This window comes from Ictalurus furcatus, chromosome 15 (assembly GCF_023375685.1).
Source record: "Ictalurus furcatus strain D&B chromosome 15, Billie_1.0, whole genome shotgun sequence".
In the NCBI taxonomy this organism is placed as follows: domain Eukaryota; kingdom Metazoa; phylum Chordata; class Actinopteri; order Siluriformes; family Ictaluridae; genus Ictalurus; species Ictalurus furcatus.
Window position 1 is genome coordinate 16,749,852 of NC_071269.1, and position 22,223 is coordinate 16,772,074.

At 40.1% G+C, this 22,223-nt stretch overlaps 1 protein-coding gene across 6 annotated transcripts in view; it reads left to right on the forward strand.

Moving 5' to 3' along the window:
- Positions 1 to 2,136: 2,136 nt before the first annotated feature.
- eif4g3b (eukaryotic translation initiation factor 4 gamma, 3b) overlaps positions 2,137 to 22,223 on the forward strand; it is a 44,263-nt gene continuing 24,176 nt past the window's right edge. For 2 of the 6 annotated variants that reach the window (XM_053642576.1, XM_053642578.1), the window contains exons 1-5: positions 2,137 to 3,407; positions 11,150 to 11,252; positions 15,807 to 15,983; positions 20,313 to 20,405; positions 20,740 to 20,772. In XM_053642576.1, coding sequence (XP_053498551.1) covers positions 3,253 to 3,407; positions 11,150 to 11,252; positions 15,807 to 15,983; positions 20,313 to 20,405; positions 20,740 to 20,772 — 561 coding nt within the window. In that variant the 5' untranslated portion in view covers positions 2,137 to 3,252. Of the gene's footprint in view, positions 3,408 to 11,149; positions 11,253 to 13,722; positions 15,984 to 20,312; positions 20,406 to 20,739; positions 20,773 to 22,223 lie in introns of those variants that run through there. The other 4 variants (XM_053642579.1, XM_053642581.1, XM_053642580.1 and 1 more) reach the window with 4 other exon arrangements.

Here is a 22,223-nt window from a genome sequence, read left to right on the forward strand (position 1 = left end):
GTGCAGAAAATGTTTTTAGAGTAAAATCCATAGAGTGTATACGTGTATATATATATATATATATATATATATATATATATATATATATATATACATACACACAAAACATATACTTACAATTATGATTGATATATAGATATAGATAGATAGATTTAGATATTTGTACATTTGTATTATATATTTTTTCTCTTCTCCTTTTTTCATGCAAATGTTTTTGTTGGTGTTTTTTTTATGCACTCATTTGTTATCAATATAATCCAATGTGTTTATGGAATGTGATTGTGTTATCATAACTTGTTCAATTAAAAAAAAAAAAAGGTTGAACACGCTGAACCCAACTTTATTTTGGTACTAAATCAGGGTGTGAAGTTGATCCTGAACCATATATTGAGAGGAATTCGTTTAAAATTAGCTTTTTAAATACTTTTTAATATTTTCACACCACTGTCACTTAAAGTACATTGTAATTAGCAATGCTTAAATAAAATGATGGTAAACTTTGTTGTGCAGTGACGAGTTTCACCGTCAGCAGCCGTCATAAACAGGAAGTACTATATCCATGATCTAGAAGCAGTTAGTTTCTGTCTTTCTCAGTGCAATATGATATATTATATTATATTATATTATATTATATTATATTATAATATGAAACCTGAGAAACTGAGAGTCTTTTTTCTGTGTGTAACATTGTCATGTCGATGTTGTTGTTTTAATTTTATACAAATTGCCCTCGAAAAAAGACAGGATCTCTGAGGAATCTGGGCTTTGTTTCAGATCAGAGTTCCCCTTTCCCAAAGCCATTTATTTAAACAATACTTCACCCTCTCCTCTTCCTCTATCCTTTTATCCTTCTCTTCTCCATCACATCCTTCTGCATTATTGAAGCAGACGGCCATTTGTGAAGCTGCTGCCTGATTCATTCCTGTTTCTTTTACATTTTTATGCTTTTTCTTTTAGCCCTCATTAGTGGATTTGGTGGTTACTTTTCTGCAAAGTGACTTACTTAAAAAAAAATCCAAGCTGAAGCAGAGCTCAAACTCAACTATTAGATATCAGAGAATGTGATTATGTAAGAAACAAATCTCACTTTTATAAGAATATAATCAAAGATGAGGTGGTGTGATGGCACATCCCAAAGTGTTTTATTCTCCTTATAGCGTTAGACTGTAACGTTACAAACATAAATGTTCTTGGAACATTTCTCACACTACAATCACACAAAAGGTTAGTGAAAATGTCCCTAATAATGTTGCAGCAATATTGTATAAATGTTTGTAAATGAGACGCCCAGGAATCTCGACAGATCAAATACACTTCTTGGACATTATAAATAGATTTCTTGGAGATTAAATTTTCTTGGACCATGCTAATAATCATCATAGAGTATGAAATGAAGACTGGCTTTTTATATGTTTAGTGTGATGACCTCATGGCCCTTGGTGATGGTCATGCTATATGGCCTGCAGGACAGGAAGTTCCAACCTAGAGAGCCAAAGACAGGAGAAAGGGAGGAGCATATAGACATGATGCTGGAGAACAGCCTTTTCAGGTTTAAGCAAAAAAGTATTCAAAAATGTGTTACGTTTTTTATTTATTTGTAGCTTTCCCCCCCAAATACCGTGTGTGTGTAAAATAGATAATGGTGTTATCTCATTCTTCTCAGTCTGATAAAGAGGACCAGCAGCTTAACACAATGTCTGTAGTCATATTTTACTTTTAAGGTTTGTTTTAAGTGTAATCTTTTCTTTTAACTGCTCTTACATATGTACATGGATTTGAAACATAAGGATGGAAATGCATATAACAATAGTGTGCTTGGTATATAATATTAATATAGTGCATGCACTGGTGAGTTATTTATATTAACATCTGCACTCGGTATGTCTGTACTGTGTGTATGTGTGGGTCTGTGTGTTTACTCTGAACTTGGACCACAGCTTGTGCCCTTCGTCTCGCTCCTGAAGTGAGAAGCACACTCCAAGTCCACTACAAAGCTCCCTCTGTAGCTGATCACGGAGAAAACAATTTAAATTAAGTCGTGATCACGAGAAAACTTTTGTTATGTCGAGATCATGAGAAAACAACAGAAAAAAAGTAATACTGCATGGCCCTTAGGGCTTCCGTATCTATGGACCCACGTGTAATTTATGTATTTTTATTATTTATTTATTTATTTATTTTTTAAATTGACGCACAAAGGCGCTTTAACTCGGAGTTACCAATGGGAGGTTGATTGAACTAACTCCCCACAGGTGTTCTGGAACCGGAAAACCCAGAGTAAACATTATTTGGGTTAATCAACAAAGAGTTTCTTGAGCACGGCCTTTAACCTTCTCTGTCCTGCATCATGGCTGACCCCCGCGCTCTGACCCCGCCTTCCTAACAATCTGAGATTTGCGAAGAAAACTATTCTTCCACTGTGCCGTAATTAATTTGACAAATAAAGGCCTCTTGTGATATTTTACAACTCTAACCTCTCATTAGAAACATGAGCTGCAACGTTTAATAAGTCACGCAAGGTGTCAGTGTAACATCATGAAACAATTGAGAGACGCGCTTCAGTTAGAAACTACGTCCGAAACAACACACTACCGCTCTAAATATATTGTTAAACTCCCCGGTAAGTAACTGGTGTATTATTCTGATATGCTAAGTATGATAGTGTGCGGTTTTGGAGTGTAGCCTATACCTGTTTTAATCGCCACTGACGCTCGTTTAAATTCCATCGACCGAAAGTTGCCGGAAATCTCCGATGTAAGCCGAACCGTCAGTCCTGTAGGACTGCTGGAGGCGGCCACATCGCCATGTTGAACGAAGTCATCCTACTCAGTAGAGCGCTACTCGTCAAATAGCAGTTCTAAAGATCAGGTACTGTTAATTTAAGAAAGGGCACGTCGTCGAGATCGCCCTGGCAAGTAGAGACGAACTGGATCCTCGGACACCCCGAGCGGGGAGGGGGAACAACCCCCCTACCTTCAGCAATGAAGACAAACCCCAATAAGCGCTAGCTAGCTAACGTTAGCTTGCTACTGTATCAATAAGCTAGCTAGACTGTTAGCTAGCTAGCTAAAGCTTTCTGTCTGAGCTAGCTTTTCCGCCACCGGCAACTTACTCGTTTAGGGCCTGCTGCTGGCGCAACTTGCTGGCAAGCTACATTTTATACCCGCTATTTTTAAGCTGCCGGTCTACATAGCTAGCTTTTTTTTTGTAAATAGTCGCCTTTGAGTTTTGTTTTGTTTTTGTTTTTTTGCAATGAGTTTGTCGCAGAAAGCGGTGCCGAAGTCAGCCGCTCCTGCCGGACCTGGACCCGGGCCGGCCAACTCCTCTCAGCTGCGGACTCCGCTAGCCACAGTGCCGCTTCCGGGGCCGCCGCTCGCCCAGCAGCCTCCTCCGGTACCACCAACGCAGTATCCTTCACTGAAAACATATCACTGTCACTTGTAGCTAAATAATTCTCCTGTTTGCTTGCTGTGGCTTTGTTGGTCTTTTTGTTTGTGTGGTGCCGGGTGTACGAGTAACATGATTGGGTCGTTGTTGTCAGTTTGACCACAGAAAATATCTCTAGATATGTTGTCTACTTCGTATTAACTGTTAACAAAAAATATTAAGTAACTATTTTATTTAATGAGTTACTGTGCCAATTGGCCCAATACAAACCTGTCAACACAAAGCTAACAACTAACTAGCTATCGGTTATGCTAGGTGTATTGTTAGCTAACTAAGGGGCGAAGCTGTGTGTTATGTTGTGTTTTTAGCATTTACTCTGATATTGTGATTGCTTGCTTCGGGTGTTATAATGAAACCAGTCGTTTTTAACCAACAAGCGTTTAAAGTCGTCGTTAAAGAGTTTATAAAGGCACACTTTATAAGTGATAGGAAGTCGGCGGCGTAAACCGGCTGCTGTTGTTTAGCTAGCTGTGCTTGGCGGATGTGCTGGATGTGGACGGTATTCTGAGGGCCCCCTTTAGTTTGACATCTCTCAGTTGCCACTCATTCGCTTGTCCACACGTTTTCCATAAAACAATAGTTCACTCCCTTTCAGTCTAGACTCTGGCCTAATTTTATGGAAATGTGTTTCAGTTCTTTCGCAGGTTTTAATCTGTTGTACCGCAGTGCGTATGACACCTGTACACATGCTATTTGCGGATGTCCATGTAGAACATCATGATGTTTCTATGGGTGGTCTGGGAAAACCCTTCCCACTAGCAAATCTGGACATTTTCTTCTGAAACTGCAGCCTTTTCTGTACTGTTTTTTTTGTGTGTGTCTTAACCACAAGTAACGCTGTTAATATTTTAAACTCTGGTTACCTGCAGAAGTATAAAGAGAGAGATTTAAGTTTCAAGATTCTGCTCATATTTCTACTGAAAGATGCCACAGTTAAATACGCCACCCCGGGATGTACTGTTTTATAGGAAAACGATCAGTGCTGGGGTGGTGTGATGCAAAGCAGAGGGTTGCGGCCACTACAGAGTTGGTTATTGTCTGATAACAGTAGGTCCTGAAGGTTTGTACTACAGGACTGTCATATTTGTTACCGATTATAAGCTGCTTTTCCACCGAAAATACCCGGAACAAGAGACCATTTGGTTTCTTCAGACCTTTGTTGTCTGTGTCTCTATCGTGGCCTAAAGTACCATGAAGGTTAGGCAAATTAGTTCGGTGACGTACGACTGTGCGCGACAAGCCCTTGGAGAGGATATGAAGCCTCGAAGTATGCTACAATCGAACTGATTATTGACACAAAGTAAGCTGATTTTAATGATGTAATAACATAAAATATTTGCTCAGCTCATAAAAAAACACATAGCAGGCTCTGATTGTAACACAAACCTTTGAACAGTAAAAAGAGTTTGCTGCGACTAAACCAGCGGTCTAGTGGTTAGGATTCGGCGCTCTCGCTGCCAGTCCGGGTTTGATTCCTGGTCACAGAGTTAAATGTATTATTTTTTTCTGTGGATAATGGTTCGTGTTTAAAAAACGGACCGTCTATTTTCTGAAATCTGATAACGACACTGCAACAAGGAGTAGCACAGAGGAGATTCGAGCCGTGCTGCTGTTGATTGTGATGTATTGCTTTGCTAAGGAGGTAATTGAGAAAATGCTGGAGAAGAGACGAGCAGTGGTAGTAAAGCGAATTCAGAACACTTATTAAGGCCTGAACCTCGTCGTCGGTCCATCGGTCATATTTTTTAAGAAACTCCATTGTGTTGATTCGAATCGCCATAAACAACAGTTACTGTACGCACCGCAACAGACTTTTAAAAAATTGTGGTGGGAAAAAAAAAGGCTGCATGCACTCAACCAATTAGCATGTTCAGAGCCCAAGCCCCACCCCCAAAGTTCCTGGCTTTTGAAAAAGTACCATCTCACGAGTAGGAACTTTGCGAGGGCTAAATATTTTACCCGGAACTTAATTTAGACCCTGGTCCCTGCGGTGGAAACACACCGAGTACCTCCAAAGGTCCCTAATTACTGGGGAAGGTTCCTGCGGTGGAAAAGCTTCAGTAGTTACCTTTTAATGCTATGAAATGTTTGCACGACAAGTTGTAGCAGCTGTAAACATTGTAGCAGTAAACATTCTCGTTTTTTCCCCTTTGTCTTTAAGTTAATAATACGTATTGTAGCTTGTCATGTTACTGAGAAACCAGGAAGTGCAAACTCCTCTGTCATGAAAACTTCCCCATAGCAGAAATTATACTGATGGTTACAACACACTGACACCCAAGATTACTTCCATAAATGTTAAATACACATCTCTTTACAGAAAGCGTCAACATGTTACTGATTATACATTTATCTTTGTTAAATAACACATTTATTGTTCTTTGATTATGTGGAGCATCCGCTATACAAGTCCCTGTGAATGAATTTCTTCTATAGCCGGTATAAGCTTATTTATGTAAACCTGTCTTTGGAATTACAGCTGACCCTTTTGTCTAAGTTTACAATGGGAAATAAGTTATCCGTTTGATTATCAGCTTCACCATCAGTCTCTGTCTCATCACCTGACGTAAAAGTCACTTGCGACATTTAAACGCGAGCCTCACCGTCGTCTCTTTACTCGTCTGATCTCCGTGAATGTAGGCAGTTCTGTTTTTTTTGGTAAAATGAAATATTTTTAAACATTTTAAAACTTTCTCTGCTGTCACCTGTACAGTGTGTGTAAGTGCTCTACTCTGTTTTGATGACGTGACTGCTCAGTAGTATCACGGACAATTAAACAGCCGATATGTATTTACAAACTGAATACATTAGGCTCATGTCCCTTTACGCTATGGCACGTTCTAGAACGATTGAATTGTGATTCGGAATGTGACGTGAGGAAATTGTCCCACCGGTTAATCGACGTGTGACAACACCGGTAATACCGGTGTGGGGGGGAGCAGTCACCGGTAATACAGGTGTCACGCTATCATCATCTTAGTCTCACTCTCGCCACGTGATAACTGAAAACTGACTCCTTTTTATCTGTTCTGTGACTCCTCTGACTCATTCAGCTCGTTTCGTTTTTAGTTGTAGCGTCTGTTCTCTAACTGACCTAAATGATGATGATGATTATTATTATTATTATTATTATTATTATTATTATTAAAAAGCTAAACGAGAGTTGGGGTGGTGCCGCGGTGGGCAAGGGATGTAATCGTTGTGCTGCTGAAGGCCGTGTAACACGGGGAACACCGACTATCGCAGCAAGCCTAATTGTGACATTTATCATGCCAACAAATGCTTGTTAAAATTGATCTTTATCCTTTCATGATCTTTGTGGGCAGTCGGCCAAGGCAAGGTTAGAAAGTAGCTCCGATGTAAAATATTTTTGGCTGTTACGTATGGTAAAATAACTGGTTTGGCTTGGTCAAAACTTCTATTTTATTTTCTCTATTGGTCATTGTTTGCTGTTTTCCAGAATTCAGGCACTGTGATGTCTGACAGGTTTTCCTGGACCACCAGACACTTGTTGTGTCTGTGCCTCACCACTGGGATTAGTTTGAGATTCACTTGTGAATCGTTTTGTTCTAGATGCAGTGTTTTTATGTCTCAGTGATTCAACCAATCCATTGTTTATCATTTATGCTTTTAGCACCGAGCCTCATCTCCTGACACGTTAGGGATTTTGTGGTAAGATTATGTTTCTTTGCCTGCTAGGACTTTCTCACTATCACTGCTGGTAGCTCTCGGATAAAGTGAGTTTAAAATGCCCTTTCAGTTTCTGTTTATACATCGTCCTGCTCGCCAAACCCTTATTTCATCTTCACGCCTTAAATGCTGTGCACCTGTAAATGAATGACACCGTATTGAAGAAAAGTCGTGAAGTTTCATGACTGAAGCGTCGATCTGTTTTCAGAAGTACTATAGTGACATGTTTCTTTTCATTTGCACCGAGCTCTATGGCTGGGTATTAATCAGGAGTCAGCTGGGTGGAATCTGATAACCTGTCATATAGGATCACATTGTTATGTGAGAGTGTAGATCCTATTTCTTTCCAAGACGCCACATTGTATCTATTGATGAAAACACTGTACGTATGTTACAGTGTGTCACTCAGGGTTAAGTTCTCAGTCCCTTTCTCTTTATGGAATGTATTTTAATTAGTGATTCACCGAAAGAAAAATTCAGGACACAATTGGCTGAAATCGAAAATTAATTTTTTTTTAAACCTATTTTAAAATAGTTTATTGTGTATTAATATTGGACTTAAAAAAAAAAAAAAAAAAAAAAAAACCCTGATCAATTCATCAATTGTATGCAATCGTTTCTCTGGTACACTTTGCTCTGTGCTGCGCGTCGATCCTTCAGCAGATGCGTTCATCACCTCCAGCTCTGCCTTTATCATTTCCCATTCCCCATTCATGCTGCTTTTTCTCTGCATTAAAGTAATGTTTTAGAAATTGCAGCTCTAGTAATGTTGCAATGCGACGATAACCATCAGCTAGATCGAGCGCGAAATCCGAGTGCCAAGCACTGAGGGGCGGGGGCATATATTTTTGGCCTTTTTTTTTCTCTCTCTCCTAGTTTCGGTGGCTGAAATTTTCAGCGCGTCCCTGATTTTAATCCTCGTTTAGCAAATGCATTGACAATATCTTTCACTGTTATTCAGGTGATGTTAGTTTTGTACTAGGTCAGTCATGCATAATTACCTGCACGTATCGAGGATTTAAACTCCAACTTTTATAGTTAAGTTAAATTCTTCATCAAAACTAGTTCTCGTTGAGCCCAAAACCCTGCCTTTCAAATGTACATTTTCTTTGTCATTAGTATATGTGGATCACCCTTAATAATCTGTGACTAATTTAGCAGCTAGGATCTTTACTAATCCCCAATGTGTTCATTCACAGGTCTGTTCATCAGTTACACCTGCTCCACTTTATCTATGAGCTACGAGCTTCACGCAAACAAGTTTCGCTCTTCAGAAAATCCAAGCACCATCCCATTTTATGCCGTTTTATACAACACAGCTTTAAGAGAATATAAAATCAGCATCGAAAGAGAAGTTGTCTGGATTGTGGTGTCGCTGCATACAGGAACATTCGAGATATTTTAACAGTGGTGTTTGATGTCATATGTTGGCGCCCATAATCACAGCGGTCTCCAGAGAAAATTTGCACGCCATAATTCACACATGCACAGTCTCTCTCTCGCTCATTCGCTCGCTCTTGATTTAGAGGGTGTGAAATTCTAGATCTGACACCCGATATATAAAATTACTAACGGAAATTAACCGTTATTTTTATCATTTCAGTCAAACATCAATGATTGATATAACTTGTCAATGCTGGTGAGTGACCATGGTTTAAGTGGGATAATCCACGGCTAGGTGTGCGTTACACAATTTTAATGCACGATGTGGAGGCAAAGAACCTCCTGGCTGCCTCCGCGGAGTGCATTAAAAATAATTTAACGGCCAGCTAGGTTATCCCTTACCTACCTGCGACGTGAAAACACAACACCTCAGCTCATAGTTAATGACTCGCTGTGCAAACGCAATCGAATCCACAATAGAAACTTTTGTTAGAAGAGGATAATAATCTTAAACTAGTTTCTTTCCATTTGTTGTTCTGTTGCATTATGTACTACTTTTTAGCCTGGTGAGTTTCCAGGCATCCAAACCATGAGACTGGGCAGCACACTGGAGCTTTTATTTGTCTGCTGGGCTAAATAACGACTTTACCGTTTGTTCACTCCTGCTGTTTCAAGTCTCGGCTGAAAACCTACCTGTTTCATCACAATTCCCCCTCACTCTCCGTTTGTTTTCCTTTTCGTATTCCCTTTGAAGCTCTCAAGCAACCTCGAGTGTGAGAATTTTTATTGGGGAGCTGTGCAATACCAAACAAGGTGTGGCGATCCACGTCCGTCAGGTTAATATGAGGGCAAAGAGTTACCTGGCGTCATGTTGACTTTAGCGTCTGCAATTTGGTCCTCAGCTTCCTTGTGAACCCTACTGACTGACAGTGGCCATCCTGATAATAATCCATTGTGTGTTCTGCAAAACCATTTACAGTTGTCTGTAATGTTTCTTTCTCTTGTTTGCAGTGCCTTATGAATATGTACAAGTTTATTGATGGCACCATGTGCTGATCTTATATCATCAGGCAAGTAACCGGCTTGCATTGAGAGATTCTTTTGGTGTCGTGATCTGACGATGCTTGTATTTTCTGCCTCCACTTTGTTCCATTGACAAAGACAGTGCTGTTTAGCACGCTGGCCTGAGATTCAGGCAGTGCGCTCAATCATAATTCTCAGTCTGCTTCTTCAACCCATTCATCTCAAGAGTTGTAAAACAGTACTGTTTTACAAGCTGATTGGTTTCTTTTTTTATATAACTGTTTTTTGTTGTTGTTGCTCTGCAGAATACATTTCGTTTACGTAATGTTTACGTAAACCAGTACAATATATAGCTTCTGTGTTCTAACTCTAAAGAAAGTGGATGTAGTCATCCTCCTGTGCAGTCTTAGAAGTGAGTTCAACTGGGTTATTAATTGGACTATAGCACTAAAAATAACCTTTAACCTAGTGACTGTGCTTTATCATTGATTTTCTCGTAGCACTGTGCCAAAAGGAAGTTGAAACCAGTGCCTATAAGTTTAAAAAAAAACCAAACAATTTTAATCCAGTTACTGTAAATCCTTTATATTATGAGAACACTGTCGGAGTCTGATTGAAGTGCAGCTGGGGAGGAAGGATTCCTCCACCCTTCTAACAATAGCCTTGTTTGTGCTGCGCCCGGATTTTTCTGCACTGCCGCTGGCGTGGAGACAGGAGAGGCATCTCCTTTCGTAGGAACACCGCTGCTTTAAGAGCCACATTCTCAGTCACCAGTGCTTCATTTTTACACTCTCCACCATTCATCGAGCTATTGCACGACCTGCCAACTTTTGTGTATCGGAGCCATTCAGAAATACTCCAAAAGAGCAGTCTTCTCACTCAATGAAAAACCGCAGATGAGCTCGTTGCCCTACGAGTGTGTATTGAGCAGGTGTTTTGAACTCTGATATTAACTGACCCCCTGGAAGCCTGACCACATCCCCAATCTTGCATTAGTAGCCTAATGTTTTTGGTCGCTGCTATCCCCCCCCTCTCACATGACTTGGCCCCTTTGCATTCTGTCAGGATAAATCGAGAATGTTTTGAGTTCAATAATGTGAAATGTGATCGTTTTAGCTCATTATCTGAACCTATTACTAGTCTTGACATAACAGGCGTTTATTCAGAAAAGAATTTTAAGTGCTTTGAGTGCTGCATGATTACATGAAGTTTCTTGCCTGCTGCACCTCAATGAGCAGCGGTGTGATTCTCTCAGTTTATATACTAATGGGAACAGGCATGTCTTGACAGCATTTTGAATGCCAGTCTACACAGCACACACACATCTCATGTCTGTAGCACTGTCTGTGCCCAACCACAGAGCGAGAGTGGAAAGTAAAGCAAAAGTTTCCTCTTTTTTTTTTTTTGTGGTAAGAGCTGATGACTTCTTATTTCTTTCAAAAGAGGGGATCCCTTTCTAGTAATGGAAAAACACTCAGACTGATTTTCTTCAAAGTTTCTGATCATTATGTTTTTGTGCATTTGAAGCTTTATCTGTTGCCTGTATGTGTCTTGTTTGTCCTTCCACCTTGGTGATGTGTTTAGCCTTAAATGGTTGCTTCTCCAGAGTTTTCCTTAATGCGTTGCACCCCAGGATCCCCAGAGTGCAGCCGCCGCCGCTGGACGAGCGGATCTTCTCCACACAACCTGGCGTTGCTGCCGTCTACAGTGTGAGTGACGTACTTCTCTTTTACATTTATTCATTTAGCAGACGCTTTTATCCAAAGCAACTTACAAATGAGAAAATACAAGCAAAGCGATATCAAGCAGAGAACAATACAAGTAGTGTCACCATACAATATCCATTAATTGAGTTCCAGAAGAAGCAAAGTGCGCAGAGTAGAGGTGTAAGTGTCAGAGTAAGTGTTTTTTTTTTTTTATATATATATATATATATATATATATATATATATATATATATATATATATATATATATATATATATATATATATATATATATATATATATATATATATATATATAATATTTTTATGGGTTGGTTAGGTGTTCTCGGAAGAGGTGGGTCTTTAGTTGTGTCTTGAAGATGGTGCAGAACATAGTGTTTATGAGAAACATGGTTTATACTTTGTCTGAAGTGCTTTTAAGAACCAATTGGAAAGAGCTTCTGTAAGTCTGAAGCATTTATGGTTTTCAGTCTGTACAGGATTTCACTGAATTTTTTTTTTTTTTTTTTTTTGGTGATTGTTGCGGTCAAAAAAGTTTGCTTTTGCTGTGGCTTTTTCAAAATTTGCGATGGAACTTGCAGAGTTTTTTGTGCTTTTTTTTTCTGGAAAAAATTCTGAAATTGAAATTGCACGAAATTGTTTTGCACAGTATTTTGCAGTGATGTTTGTTGGTAAATGAGACCTTTTAGTTGTACTCGTGTTCAATGCACGTGAATCGAATGGGGCTTTAGCTTTTGTGGGTTATGAGTAGGGATGCGCTGAGATTTCGGCCGCCGCATATTTTCGGCTTCAAATGGCAATGAGTGATTTGAAAACCTGTTCTCTTGGCTGCTGCTTGTTTGCAGCACAACACAGATGCTCTTCTATTGGGGTAATCAGCACTTCAGGCTCATAGCAGCACTTTTTCAGTGGCTGATTGCAGGAGCTGTGAATAGGCCAATCTGCATACCAGCATACTATATAGTATGTCAAAATTGTATAGTACCACGAATTGTTGGTACCACAGTATATCCTACACTAGAATGTGGTTTGGAACCCAGCCTTTAAATCAGTATAGCTGCTTTGTCACCTTGTGCTCCTTCCTATTCTGGAGGAAAAAAGAGGTTAGATAAGCTGTCTAATACCTGATCAAACCATATAAAATGGTTACTCTCTACCTGTGATTACAGCTGAGAAAAATATGGTTACTGTTGAGTAAAAGGGCAAAAGCAGAGTTTGCAAGTGTTGTATACAGTTTAGCAACCTGGCCGAATGACTAGTATTGCTTTTTTGTGGTATGAAACTAGCTCCAGCTGTTTGTAAGTACAATCCAATGCAGCTCAGTCACGACACTTAAATGTACACTGGCGTAGTTAAGAAGGTAGAATTTTAGGATTTGATTAGTTACACACACTTTTTTTAAAAATTTTTTTTTATTGAGTTACAGAGACATGCATGCTGCAGCGTCTCCCGGTGCAGCCAAGTTAATCTCATTATCAGTTACAGTGGCGAGTCTCAAATCCAGCTTCCACCGGCCAGTAGTATTTCCTGGGTGTGTCCTTTGCGGAAACGGCTGAGAAAGGTCCGTCTGTCATTATACAATGCAAGAACGGCCTTTAGAGCCAAAATAAAAACCATCACTGACACATTTTGTTGTTTGAAGTGTTTTTTGATTCATTTGGGGTGTTTCTGTATTTATTTGTTGTTTGGAATGTTGTGTTTTGGTTCAGTTTGGAGATATATCTTTTATTTACTGTAATATTTATGAATTATTAATAAATATGAATATATTTCATTTTAAAAACGTACAGTACATTTTCATGGTACAGACAGTACTGTTTATTTTTGTAATACAGTTCAGTAATATTTTACTTTCTCATTCAGTAGTGCTAATTGTTGTTTAATTGGTTAGCGGCAGGTGCTGCCCAACGTAGTTATCGGTGTCGGTAAAATCCACTATCGGTTGACTTGGACGGTTATAATGAAACAAATGGTGTATTCGAAAGAAATGAAATGAAACCTGGATAAATAAACGGGGCGGGTGGGGTTTTTCGTTTTGGTCCACAGCTCCCTGGCCGTCAGTGTTGTAACTTTACTGGGAAGCTGAAATGCTCCCAAAACCCGTAACGATTTGGGGGAAATCTTCCAGCTCCTGCTTTTTACTGAATGTAGGATCTAGTACATTAGTATGTTAGTATGCTGGCATATTCACTCATGGAACAGCTCATTTATTCAACTCTTACGTTACTGTAGCAGACTGTAGTTGCTCTGTTTCCTAATGGATGTTTGTGAATGGTTGCTTGTCTGCATTTTGAATTTGTACTCTTGAGCAAATGTAGCTGGTAATTAGTATAAAACGTGAATCATGTTAAGGTGCAAAGAGCAAGTTAAAATGAAAACGGCAATATTTATCATTTGTTTAAATAATAATTTTTTTTTATTGCCAATGTTTGTTTTTCTGCTTATGTAAATCATAAATCCTCTGGTATGCTTCGTTTTTTACACTTACACTGGCGTATGTGCACAGTCGTACACATAGCCTTTCAAAATATACTCCATTTGACATGCACGCGTACACAGGAGGGCGACGCATGTGTATTACGACAGCTTGCACTACTCCTCCTGGCCTAGAGTCGGTACAGAGCAGTATAGCAGGTCTTTTTGGTGTGAAGGACGATAGCATAGAAGAATTACAAAACACAAAGAACAATGCTTGGGTAATCTCTTGCCACGATTAGCACCCGTATACAAATCCTTATACTCTTTAAGGCTAGGATTATACAACTGCGGGTACTTTCTAACCTGTACTCGTCTGTTCAGTTTTTTTCTTCAACTACCTTGAGAATCAACGGCACTGGGTCACTGTTGCCACCTTGTGGAACGACTAAGTGGTGCAAAAGAATTAAATGCGCATGTGCGACCTGCGCATACAAAGTACGCACGGTTATAAAAATCAGGCAACGTGCTTAGAGTACGTTCGTGCTCTGCTGATGATGAAATTTGCGTCACGCTTACTGTGCGCTGTTCCTTGCATAAGCGTAAAAAGCGAAGCATACTTTCTGCTTAAGCCTCTTGTGGGTGAAGATCAGTCTTGAACATTCTCAGGTAAAGCAGTTGAGTGAGATGACACATGCAGCCATGACTCACTGGCTTCAGTTTAACGGACATTTTGATATTCTTTATATAATATTAAACCATTGTTCAGGACAAGTTCTTTACTGCTTAGATTTCTGATATTCTGTCCCTCTTTGTCTTCTGTGGATTCGGTGCATGTGTGAGGTTGTTTTACAACATCTCTGGTCATCGGTCACAGCAAAAAGAGGGAATGGCACTCTGTTTTATGTGTCGCTTGAAAGCAACTGCTGTAGAATCAATGCCGTTTTTGAAACAGAAGAGAAATGAATTGAGATTGTGATTAGCCTCGGGATGATTGACCATTGTGTATCAAGAACCACAGATAGATTTAAACTTTCGTGATGAGTATCATGTTGGACGAATTAAATGCCTGTCTGAAACCTTGCCTGTATTGTATCCTGTACTAACCTGCTGTCTGACTTGAGTGAAGAGCAACAAGGTGTTTTTTCTAAATATTTATTTATTTATTTATTATGCATGTTAAAATTCATCTTAGCTTCCTTTGTCTGTGCTGCCAAACAGATGATGTTGTGAATGCCTTCACTGCCAAATCACGAATAGGAGTCTAAATTAAGCAAATGAAACGGTGTGGTGTTTATCAGGGCGACTTCACTAAACTAGAAGTCAATAAGTATCTTCGCTGCTGTTAAGTGTAGAGCACATGCACGTGTCATTTAATTTACATTTCATAAGGAGCTGGGTTACATCTAATAACTCTTCACATTTATTTTCAGTCCTGACTGTAGTTTTGCAGCATTCCTGTTAACGAGTAATTAAACCAAGATTAAACCTGACTAAACGCTATTGCGGCTACAGTCGACTCATGACCAGCCATTTTTTCAGCTGGTAAGTGTGATAGACTTGTGTGTTGCAGGTGGGTGTCAGACTGCAGTAGCAGAGGTTATGACACAAATTTATTTAATCATTTAATGCACATTCTTCCACCGAACATTCTTTTACATATTAATAACGTTGCCACAAAATGCATTTATGACACCTGAAAAAGATTAAAATAACATTAATACTAGGGAAAACGACACCTTATATTGTAAATCCTGGTTTACATTTCTTGCAGTTATATGTTTTGATATTGCATTTGTTTGATTTGTTGTCATTACAGAATAAATACATTAAAGTGTAATAATCTATTGGTCAATATTGTCTCGTGAAGCCTGTATCAGGATGTGTCTCATACTATAGTTTTAGTGTAGCGTCTCATGCCTAGCCCTACCCAGTGTTTGACCCCAAGAACGGTCTGATTTCTTCATCCTGAGAGAAGCTGCAGCACTGGACTAATAACAAAGATGCTGTTTTTCTCTGGTTTTGTTTCTTCCCCTTGAACACACAGGGTGCACTGGGTGTTGTGGTGTTATTCATTCCTTACCTTGTTCTTGAATTTGTTCTTTCCTTTTGGTGGGTTTCAGGTCCAGAGACCCCCCGGCCCTCCTTACACAGCCCATGAAATCAGCAAGGGACACCCGAACCTTGCGGCCACACCGCCGGGCCACGCCTCCTCACCCGGCCTTTCTCAGGTATCAGTTTCCACAGTATCCACTGCGCATCTGTATGGCCACCCTAAAGCCTGGGAGGCAGGAGGAGGGGTGAGTGCACCCATGCAGCTGCCTGACAGAATGTGTGTGTATGTGTGTGTGTGTCTGCACTGCTTATTATAAAGGGCGCTATATTCAATTATATCTTGCTGTTTGAACATAAGCCTGCCAGTGCTTGCTGCATTAAAATCAAGATTAGGTATTAAATCTGCCACGAAGCAAATGAGCCACAGAAATTTCCATCGTGCATGCTCAGATGCTGCCAGCCTGATGAGTCACAGGTGTTCCCTCAGAGAAAGCAGTACTTTGAAATCTCTGTTCATTAAAATTAATCATTAGTCACAGTGTGATTCAGAATAGTCAACCGTACTTTTGTCATTCCTGTTCTGTAATATTAGCAACATCCAAAGCTTCCTGTCTTTTTGTTTGGGAGGTGGGGTGATGAGAAACCCCCCCCCCCCCCCCCGCTTTTTTTTTATTTTTTATTTATGTAGCTAAAGGAGCTGGAGAGTTTAATGTTCCTAATACACACATTGGGCCTCATTTATCAAGTTGGATATGAACTGATTTATTCTTAAACCATTGGTACGAGCATTTACCCAAGAAATGTGGTATTCATAAAAGTCACATCATTTCAGAAAGCGTTCATGTTCCTGAGGTTATGCAAATTTATGCATAAGAACACTAATTAATGTGAAATTTGATTGATTGGCTTCAAACCATGTAATTTGTTACATTAATGGCATTTAATGCAAGTAATATTTAATGTGGAGGGGAAAAAAGCTAAAGAAACAAGCCACCATAAATTCATAAATAAGATCAGTCTTTCAGTTAAGAATGTCGCTGTATAAAGGGAGGACGCACTGCCACGACTCGGCGTCTAGGTTGGTTCTGTTTGCCACGGCATCATCTCCTAACGCTGTGCAGCACTTTATTCGAGCCAGACTGAGGGCACGTTTACACAATAACGATGTACTAAAAACAGAAAAGTTTTTCCTTTGCGTTTTTGAAATGTTTCATGTACAGACGACAACGTTGTCCAAACGATCCCCGTTCACATGGATCCGTGAAAACAGCTAAAAATGCTGTATTGTGCATGCCGGGCCAGTAGATGGCGATGTCACTTTGTAAACATTCACGTCAACGTGTACGCCATATTGATCAGGGCAAGACCGCCCTATAAACACAAACAAGTAAACAGGGGAGCTGTGGTTTTTCTGGATCAAAAGCACAACTTTTACATTTCTCAAACGATTTCAGTGGTTTATGATTTGCATGGAGTACAAAAAAGTTCTTTCTCCAGTTACTTAGAATCTCGATAGTTAGACTTAGAAAATGATTCATTGTCATAAGGGATTGTGAAAACTCATGCTTGTCAAGCATAGATGATTTTCTTACTGTTCTTGGTTAATAAATGTTGAGACGTCAACATTTATATGTAATATAACTTAATGTACATAAAATGTGCATGAAGGTTTTTTTTTTTCCTTCTGGAAATGGCTTTTCAACCCATCTTTTAGCTTTTCTTGTGCTCCAGGTCAGAATTCTGTTAACAAAGCGTGTTCATTCTTTTAAATAGTGAAAAAAATCAAAATAGTGCATGTTTAAGTAGTAATAATTGACTGTCATTGTACCAAAATGGAACAAAATCAGGAAATACAAATCAAATAGTGAGACGCTAGCAGTCAGTCTGCTTTCTATATTTTATTAGCAATAAAAGGATACAGATATACTCCAAAATAGACCATTACAAAGATAATTATAGGATTTTGAATATACTTTGTGAGCGTAGATGTGGGTTGATAATTTATGTAACAAATGCGTCTCTGCTGGTCGTAGTAGTGAGGCAGTAAATCTACACTTTGTCAATAAACTCAAAATCTTGAGCAGCACAAACACAGTCCTGTAGTCCGCCATCGTAGTTTTGAATGTCTCGTGCATTTTGAAATACTCGCGCGCATGCCTATAGACTGAACACATACTACACGTGCGCATGACGTCATCGTTTTCACAGATTCTCATTGTTGTATGTTTATACAGAGACAATAATGGCATCTCTTTCAAAAACTTGCACTTTAAAACCCTTTTTCAAAAGTTCGTGTTTTCAGACCCTAAAACGCCGTTGTTGTGTAAACGAACATCCAAACTGCATGAAAAGTTTTCCATTTTTTAGTTGAAAACGTTGTCGTGTAAACGGCCCCTTAAGTGTCCAAACTGACATGTCTCAATCTACAGTGACTACATTTACATGAACAGCAATAATCTAATTACTGACCTTATTCTGAATAAGACAATATTGTGATTTAAACTGTTTACATGAGTTGCTTTTAGAATATTCCTTTCATGTTCAGGTTTTACATGTTATAGAACGTAGATCGATTAACGTCATTACGCCGTCCAACGATCCCTCCAGAATTTCACGTATCAACATATAGTTGGTCTCCGTTATGGTACCGTATACAGTTTTGGGTGTTTTTATTTTTCATTTTACGAAAGCTTCAAGTGCACTTAATTGTCATGCTGTATGTGCAAATAGACGACTGCTTGAAGCCGTGGGCTGCGTCCCAAACCACGTACTTACTGAAATACATGTATTTGTTCTACTATATTGCTGGTAAGTATGCGGTTTCGGAAGCAGCCGTGTTTGCCATCAAACAGTTGAGCACTGCTGTGTGTGTGTACGTGTCCTGTCGCAAAATGCGGCGCAAACTCCCACACGATGTTAATGGCGTGATTAAGGTGTGTACATGTCTGTAATGCACTTCCATAATGCGTCTAAAACAGGAATACTCCACACGTCTTAATTCCATTTGTGTTTACTTCGATTATGACTTTAGTCGGATTAAGGTCATCAATAATTACTGTTTACATGGTAGATTCTTAATCAGAGTCTCGTCTTAATCGGTTAATATCGGATCGTTGTTGTCCATGTAAACGTACTGAATGTGCCATATAATCCCTAGTGTGTTGCATGACTTCCCATGACACCCTCCTGCTTTTCCAACGTTGCATCGGGGAGGGTGCACTAGTGCGCAAGAAATTTCTGTCAGAGTTGTCGAGACGCACGGCTTTGAATTTGAAAAGGGGAAAAAAAAAGCACAGGGAAGCGGATTCCCCTGTGTGATTTGCTTGGTGTCCACAATCTTTTATTTATTTTTTTCTCAGTTCTTGTGTGATTTTTCTTTTCATCTCTCTTAATTCACATTTGGTGCATAATTTGGTTACAGATTTCACCCCTTTCGAGCATTTATTATGCTGTTAAATAATAATATATATTTTTATTGCCGTAGACGTGAGTCAGAATAACTTTGATTACTCATCATTTCAGCTGTGTGAGCTTTGCCTTTTATGGAGCTTTGTGGGTGTCAACCAAATGCTGTGCATGGTAATCTGCATTCATCAACGTACGCACATGACAAATTAACCTTTCTGAAGCTTTGGTAAATCCGGTGGAAAGTTTTTGTCCAGTTTGGCTTACACAAACATTTACACACAACTTTAGTAAAAGATTGATAAATGAGGCCCGTTGTTGCTAAATAATGAGTTAGTACAGGAATTGCTTTTCTTGGATGGTTATTAAGCTCAAAACACCAGTGCATTGGGGGGAAATCCTTGAATTTGCCTGCTTTGTTTGCACTGGGATTTTTAACTGCGCTTGTGCATGTTGTGTGTCCTGTCGAATAATTTACTTTAGTATTTCTGAGAACAGGTTGTCATGTACCAGGTCTGTATATTCTTATTACTGATGTCTCTGTGTACACTGTCTTCTGGCAAACACACACTCAAGCATAAACACTCAGTACACCCAGCTGATTGTGTCTAAAATAGAAAGTCAGTCATGGTGACTCAGCTGTTCTGGAGCTTGTTCTGCTCCTGAGCCGAGCGCTCGGATTTCCACTCTACGCCTGCGCGGCTTTGCCCGCAAACCCTGCTATTAATAGTAAGTCCAGTTTACATGCTCCAGCGGCTAAACTGTGATCATGCAGAGCCACCTTTGAACGGAGAGATGAGGAGTGATTGAGGGTTGAGCTTACCTCTGTTGCTCGTCTGCCTCTGTAAGCCCTGCGACTCTGTCTGCTCCTCTCACGCCGCCTCTCCCCCTCTCTCTCTCTCACTCACTCACTCACTCGCTTTCTCCTGAAGGCAGCGCTGAGGAGATGGCAGATTTGTCAGTGTCAGCAGACCGCAGTGTATTCAGAGGCAGGGAGTGGGCATTCTTGCTCTGTCACCTGCACACGCAGAAGCTTGCACTAAAGTGGGCCAAACGTGGTCTGCTGTCAGAATTCTCTCACAGACTGATTTTTCTCCGTGTTCTAACCCAACCACTCTGTTCTGTGCTCCTTTTATCGTCCTTCGTCTTGGACCCCCGTGACGCTGCAGTCGCCGTACACGGCGGGTCAGAATGCCGGTACAGCCCCGCTGGTCTACTCACCACAGACGCAAACAATGAACGTCCCACCTCAAAGCCGCCCGGTGAGTATGTCTGTTCCAGCAACGTTTTATATCGGATGTTTTTTCTTTTCTTTTTAACTTCAAGTAACCCAGGAAGGCCTGAATATATCTGAATAATACCAAAGATCTTTTCCTGCTGCTTTGGCTTGTTGCTGATGGCACAGTGTCACAGTGTTGTGATGCAAGTGAAAACACGCTATGCTTTAGATTTAGGCTTCAGCTCAGACAGCTTGGCCGTTAGGAACTACCTGCATCTCACGGCTTGTGGTTTTAAAGTGTTTCAGTGTGTTTTCATCTTTCTCTTTCTCTCTCTTCCTTCCTGCCTCTGCTCTCTGCCACGCCCACCGCCGCTCAGTTTGCCCCAGGGCCTCGTCCTACCCATCACCAGGTAATGTACGCCGTTGCAGCGCAGAACATCACGCTGTAGATTATGCCATGTATTTTTGTAAGGCGCACTCAAACATTGTGCTGTTGCCAAACTGCTGCTTTACTGATATCGATTGTTCAAAGCTGAATATTTGCACCTATCTCATTCTACGACCGGCATGTGCCCACTTAGATCAGTGTCTTTTGTGAAATGAGTGTAGCTTGTAGAGGTGCCTCAACTTGTTTTGAAGATGGAGCCTGGTTGAAGTAGATGAGGCGGAATGAGAGTTGGCCGACTGCACTCTAATTTAAGACTAGATCAGATTAATCCAGTCTGACTCACTAGCACATGCACAGGATCTGCACAATGACTCCGCCAAAGGTTGACCTTCCAGTACACCAGTGGTCACCAACCCCGTTCGGGGAGATCTACCTTTAGCTCAAACCATAATTGTGCCCACCTGACCATCTAATCATTGCCTTAAGAATATTGTTGATCAACTAAAACGTGGTTGGAGATGAAACCTGCAGGAAGGTAGATCTCCAGGAACAGGATTGGTGAACACTACAGTAGAGAGAGGGGTTCTAGGGGTGGACAAATCAGAAACCCAAGTGCCTGGGACAAGCAGATTTAATGTTCAGGCAACTAGTATCTTTTTTTTTTTTTCTAGTTTGATTAATTAGTGTGAACAGATGATGGATGATCTTTTCAGAATCATGTAGGTATGTGTGCAAACTGATGAAAGCCCAGCGCAAGCCATTATTGTGCCACGTTTTGGCACAATACATAGTCAACATATCAAGAGGGAAAAAGTTGCTACCTGCTGGCTAACAACTTGCAAATTTTTTTTCAAGGGCATATACACGATGTGCTACATCAGAAACTTTGTCTGTTTTGTACGTAAGGTCATCTCCCTGTATTTGTTCATTTCCCTCTGCGTGTATTCATTCACTGAACTAGCTAACTATCTCCCAGTACATTAACACCTTGTGTTAGGTACAACTTGGGATTCCAGGCAACTAAAACATAGGACTGAGCAGCACGTTGGAGCTTTCACTTGCCTGCTTGGTTAGCTGAAGAATTTATAATGTGCCCACTCTTTGGGTTGAGGATGAAGTTGTGTCCCACATTGGTTGCATGGCTGCACTATGAAATCAAGAGCTGTAGTATTTGTTTAGTTCCTTTCTGTAGTGAAGGTTACTTATTGGCTCTGTCATTTCCTTTGAGAAGGACAACATGGTTCATTCAGTTATTCCGTGAGGGGATTAGTGAAGAGGAACACAGAAAATCGCACAGAAATCAATGTGCACATTTTCCATTATGTTGCTGAGTTTTATACAGAGAAGCATGTCCTCCGTGTATTTGCTCCACCTGCAGAAATGAAGTGATATAAACGTCCTCGTGTGCACTTTGCACTCCAGTTGGAGAAGTTTCAATGAGGAAGTAGCACGCTTAGTTGGCTGTGTTTATTC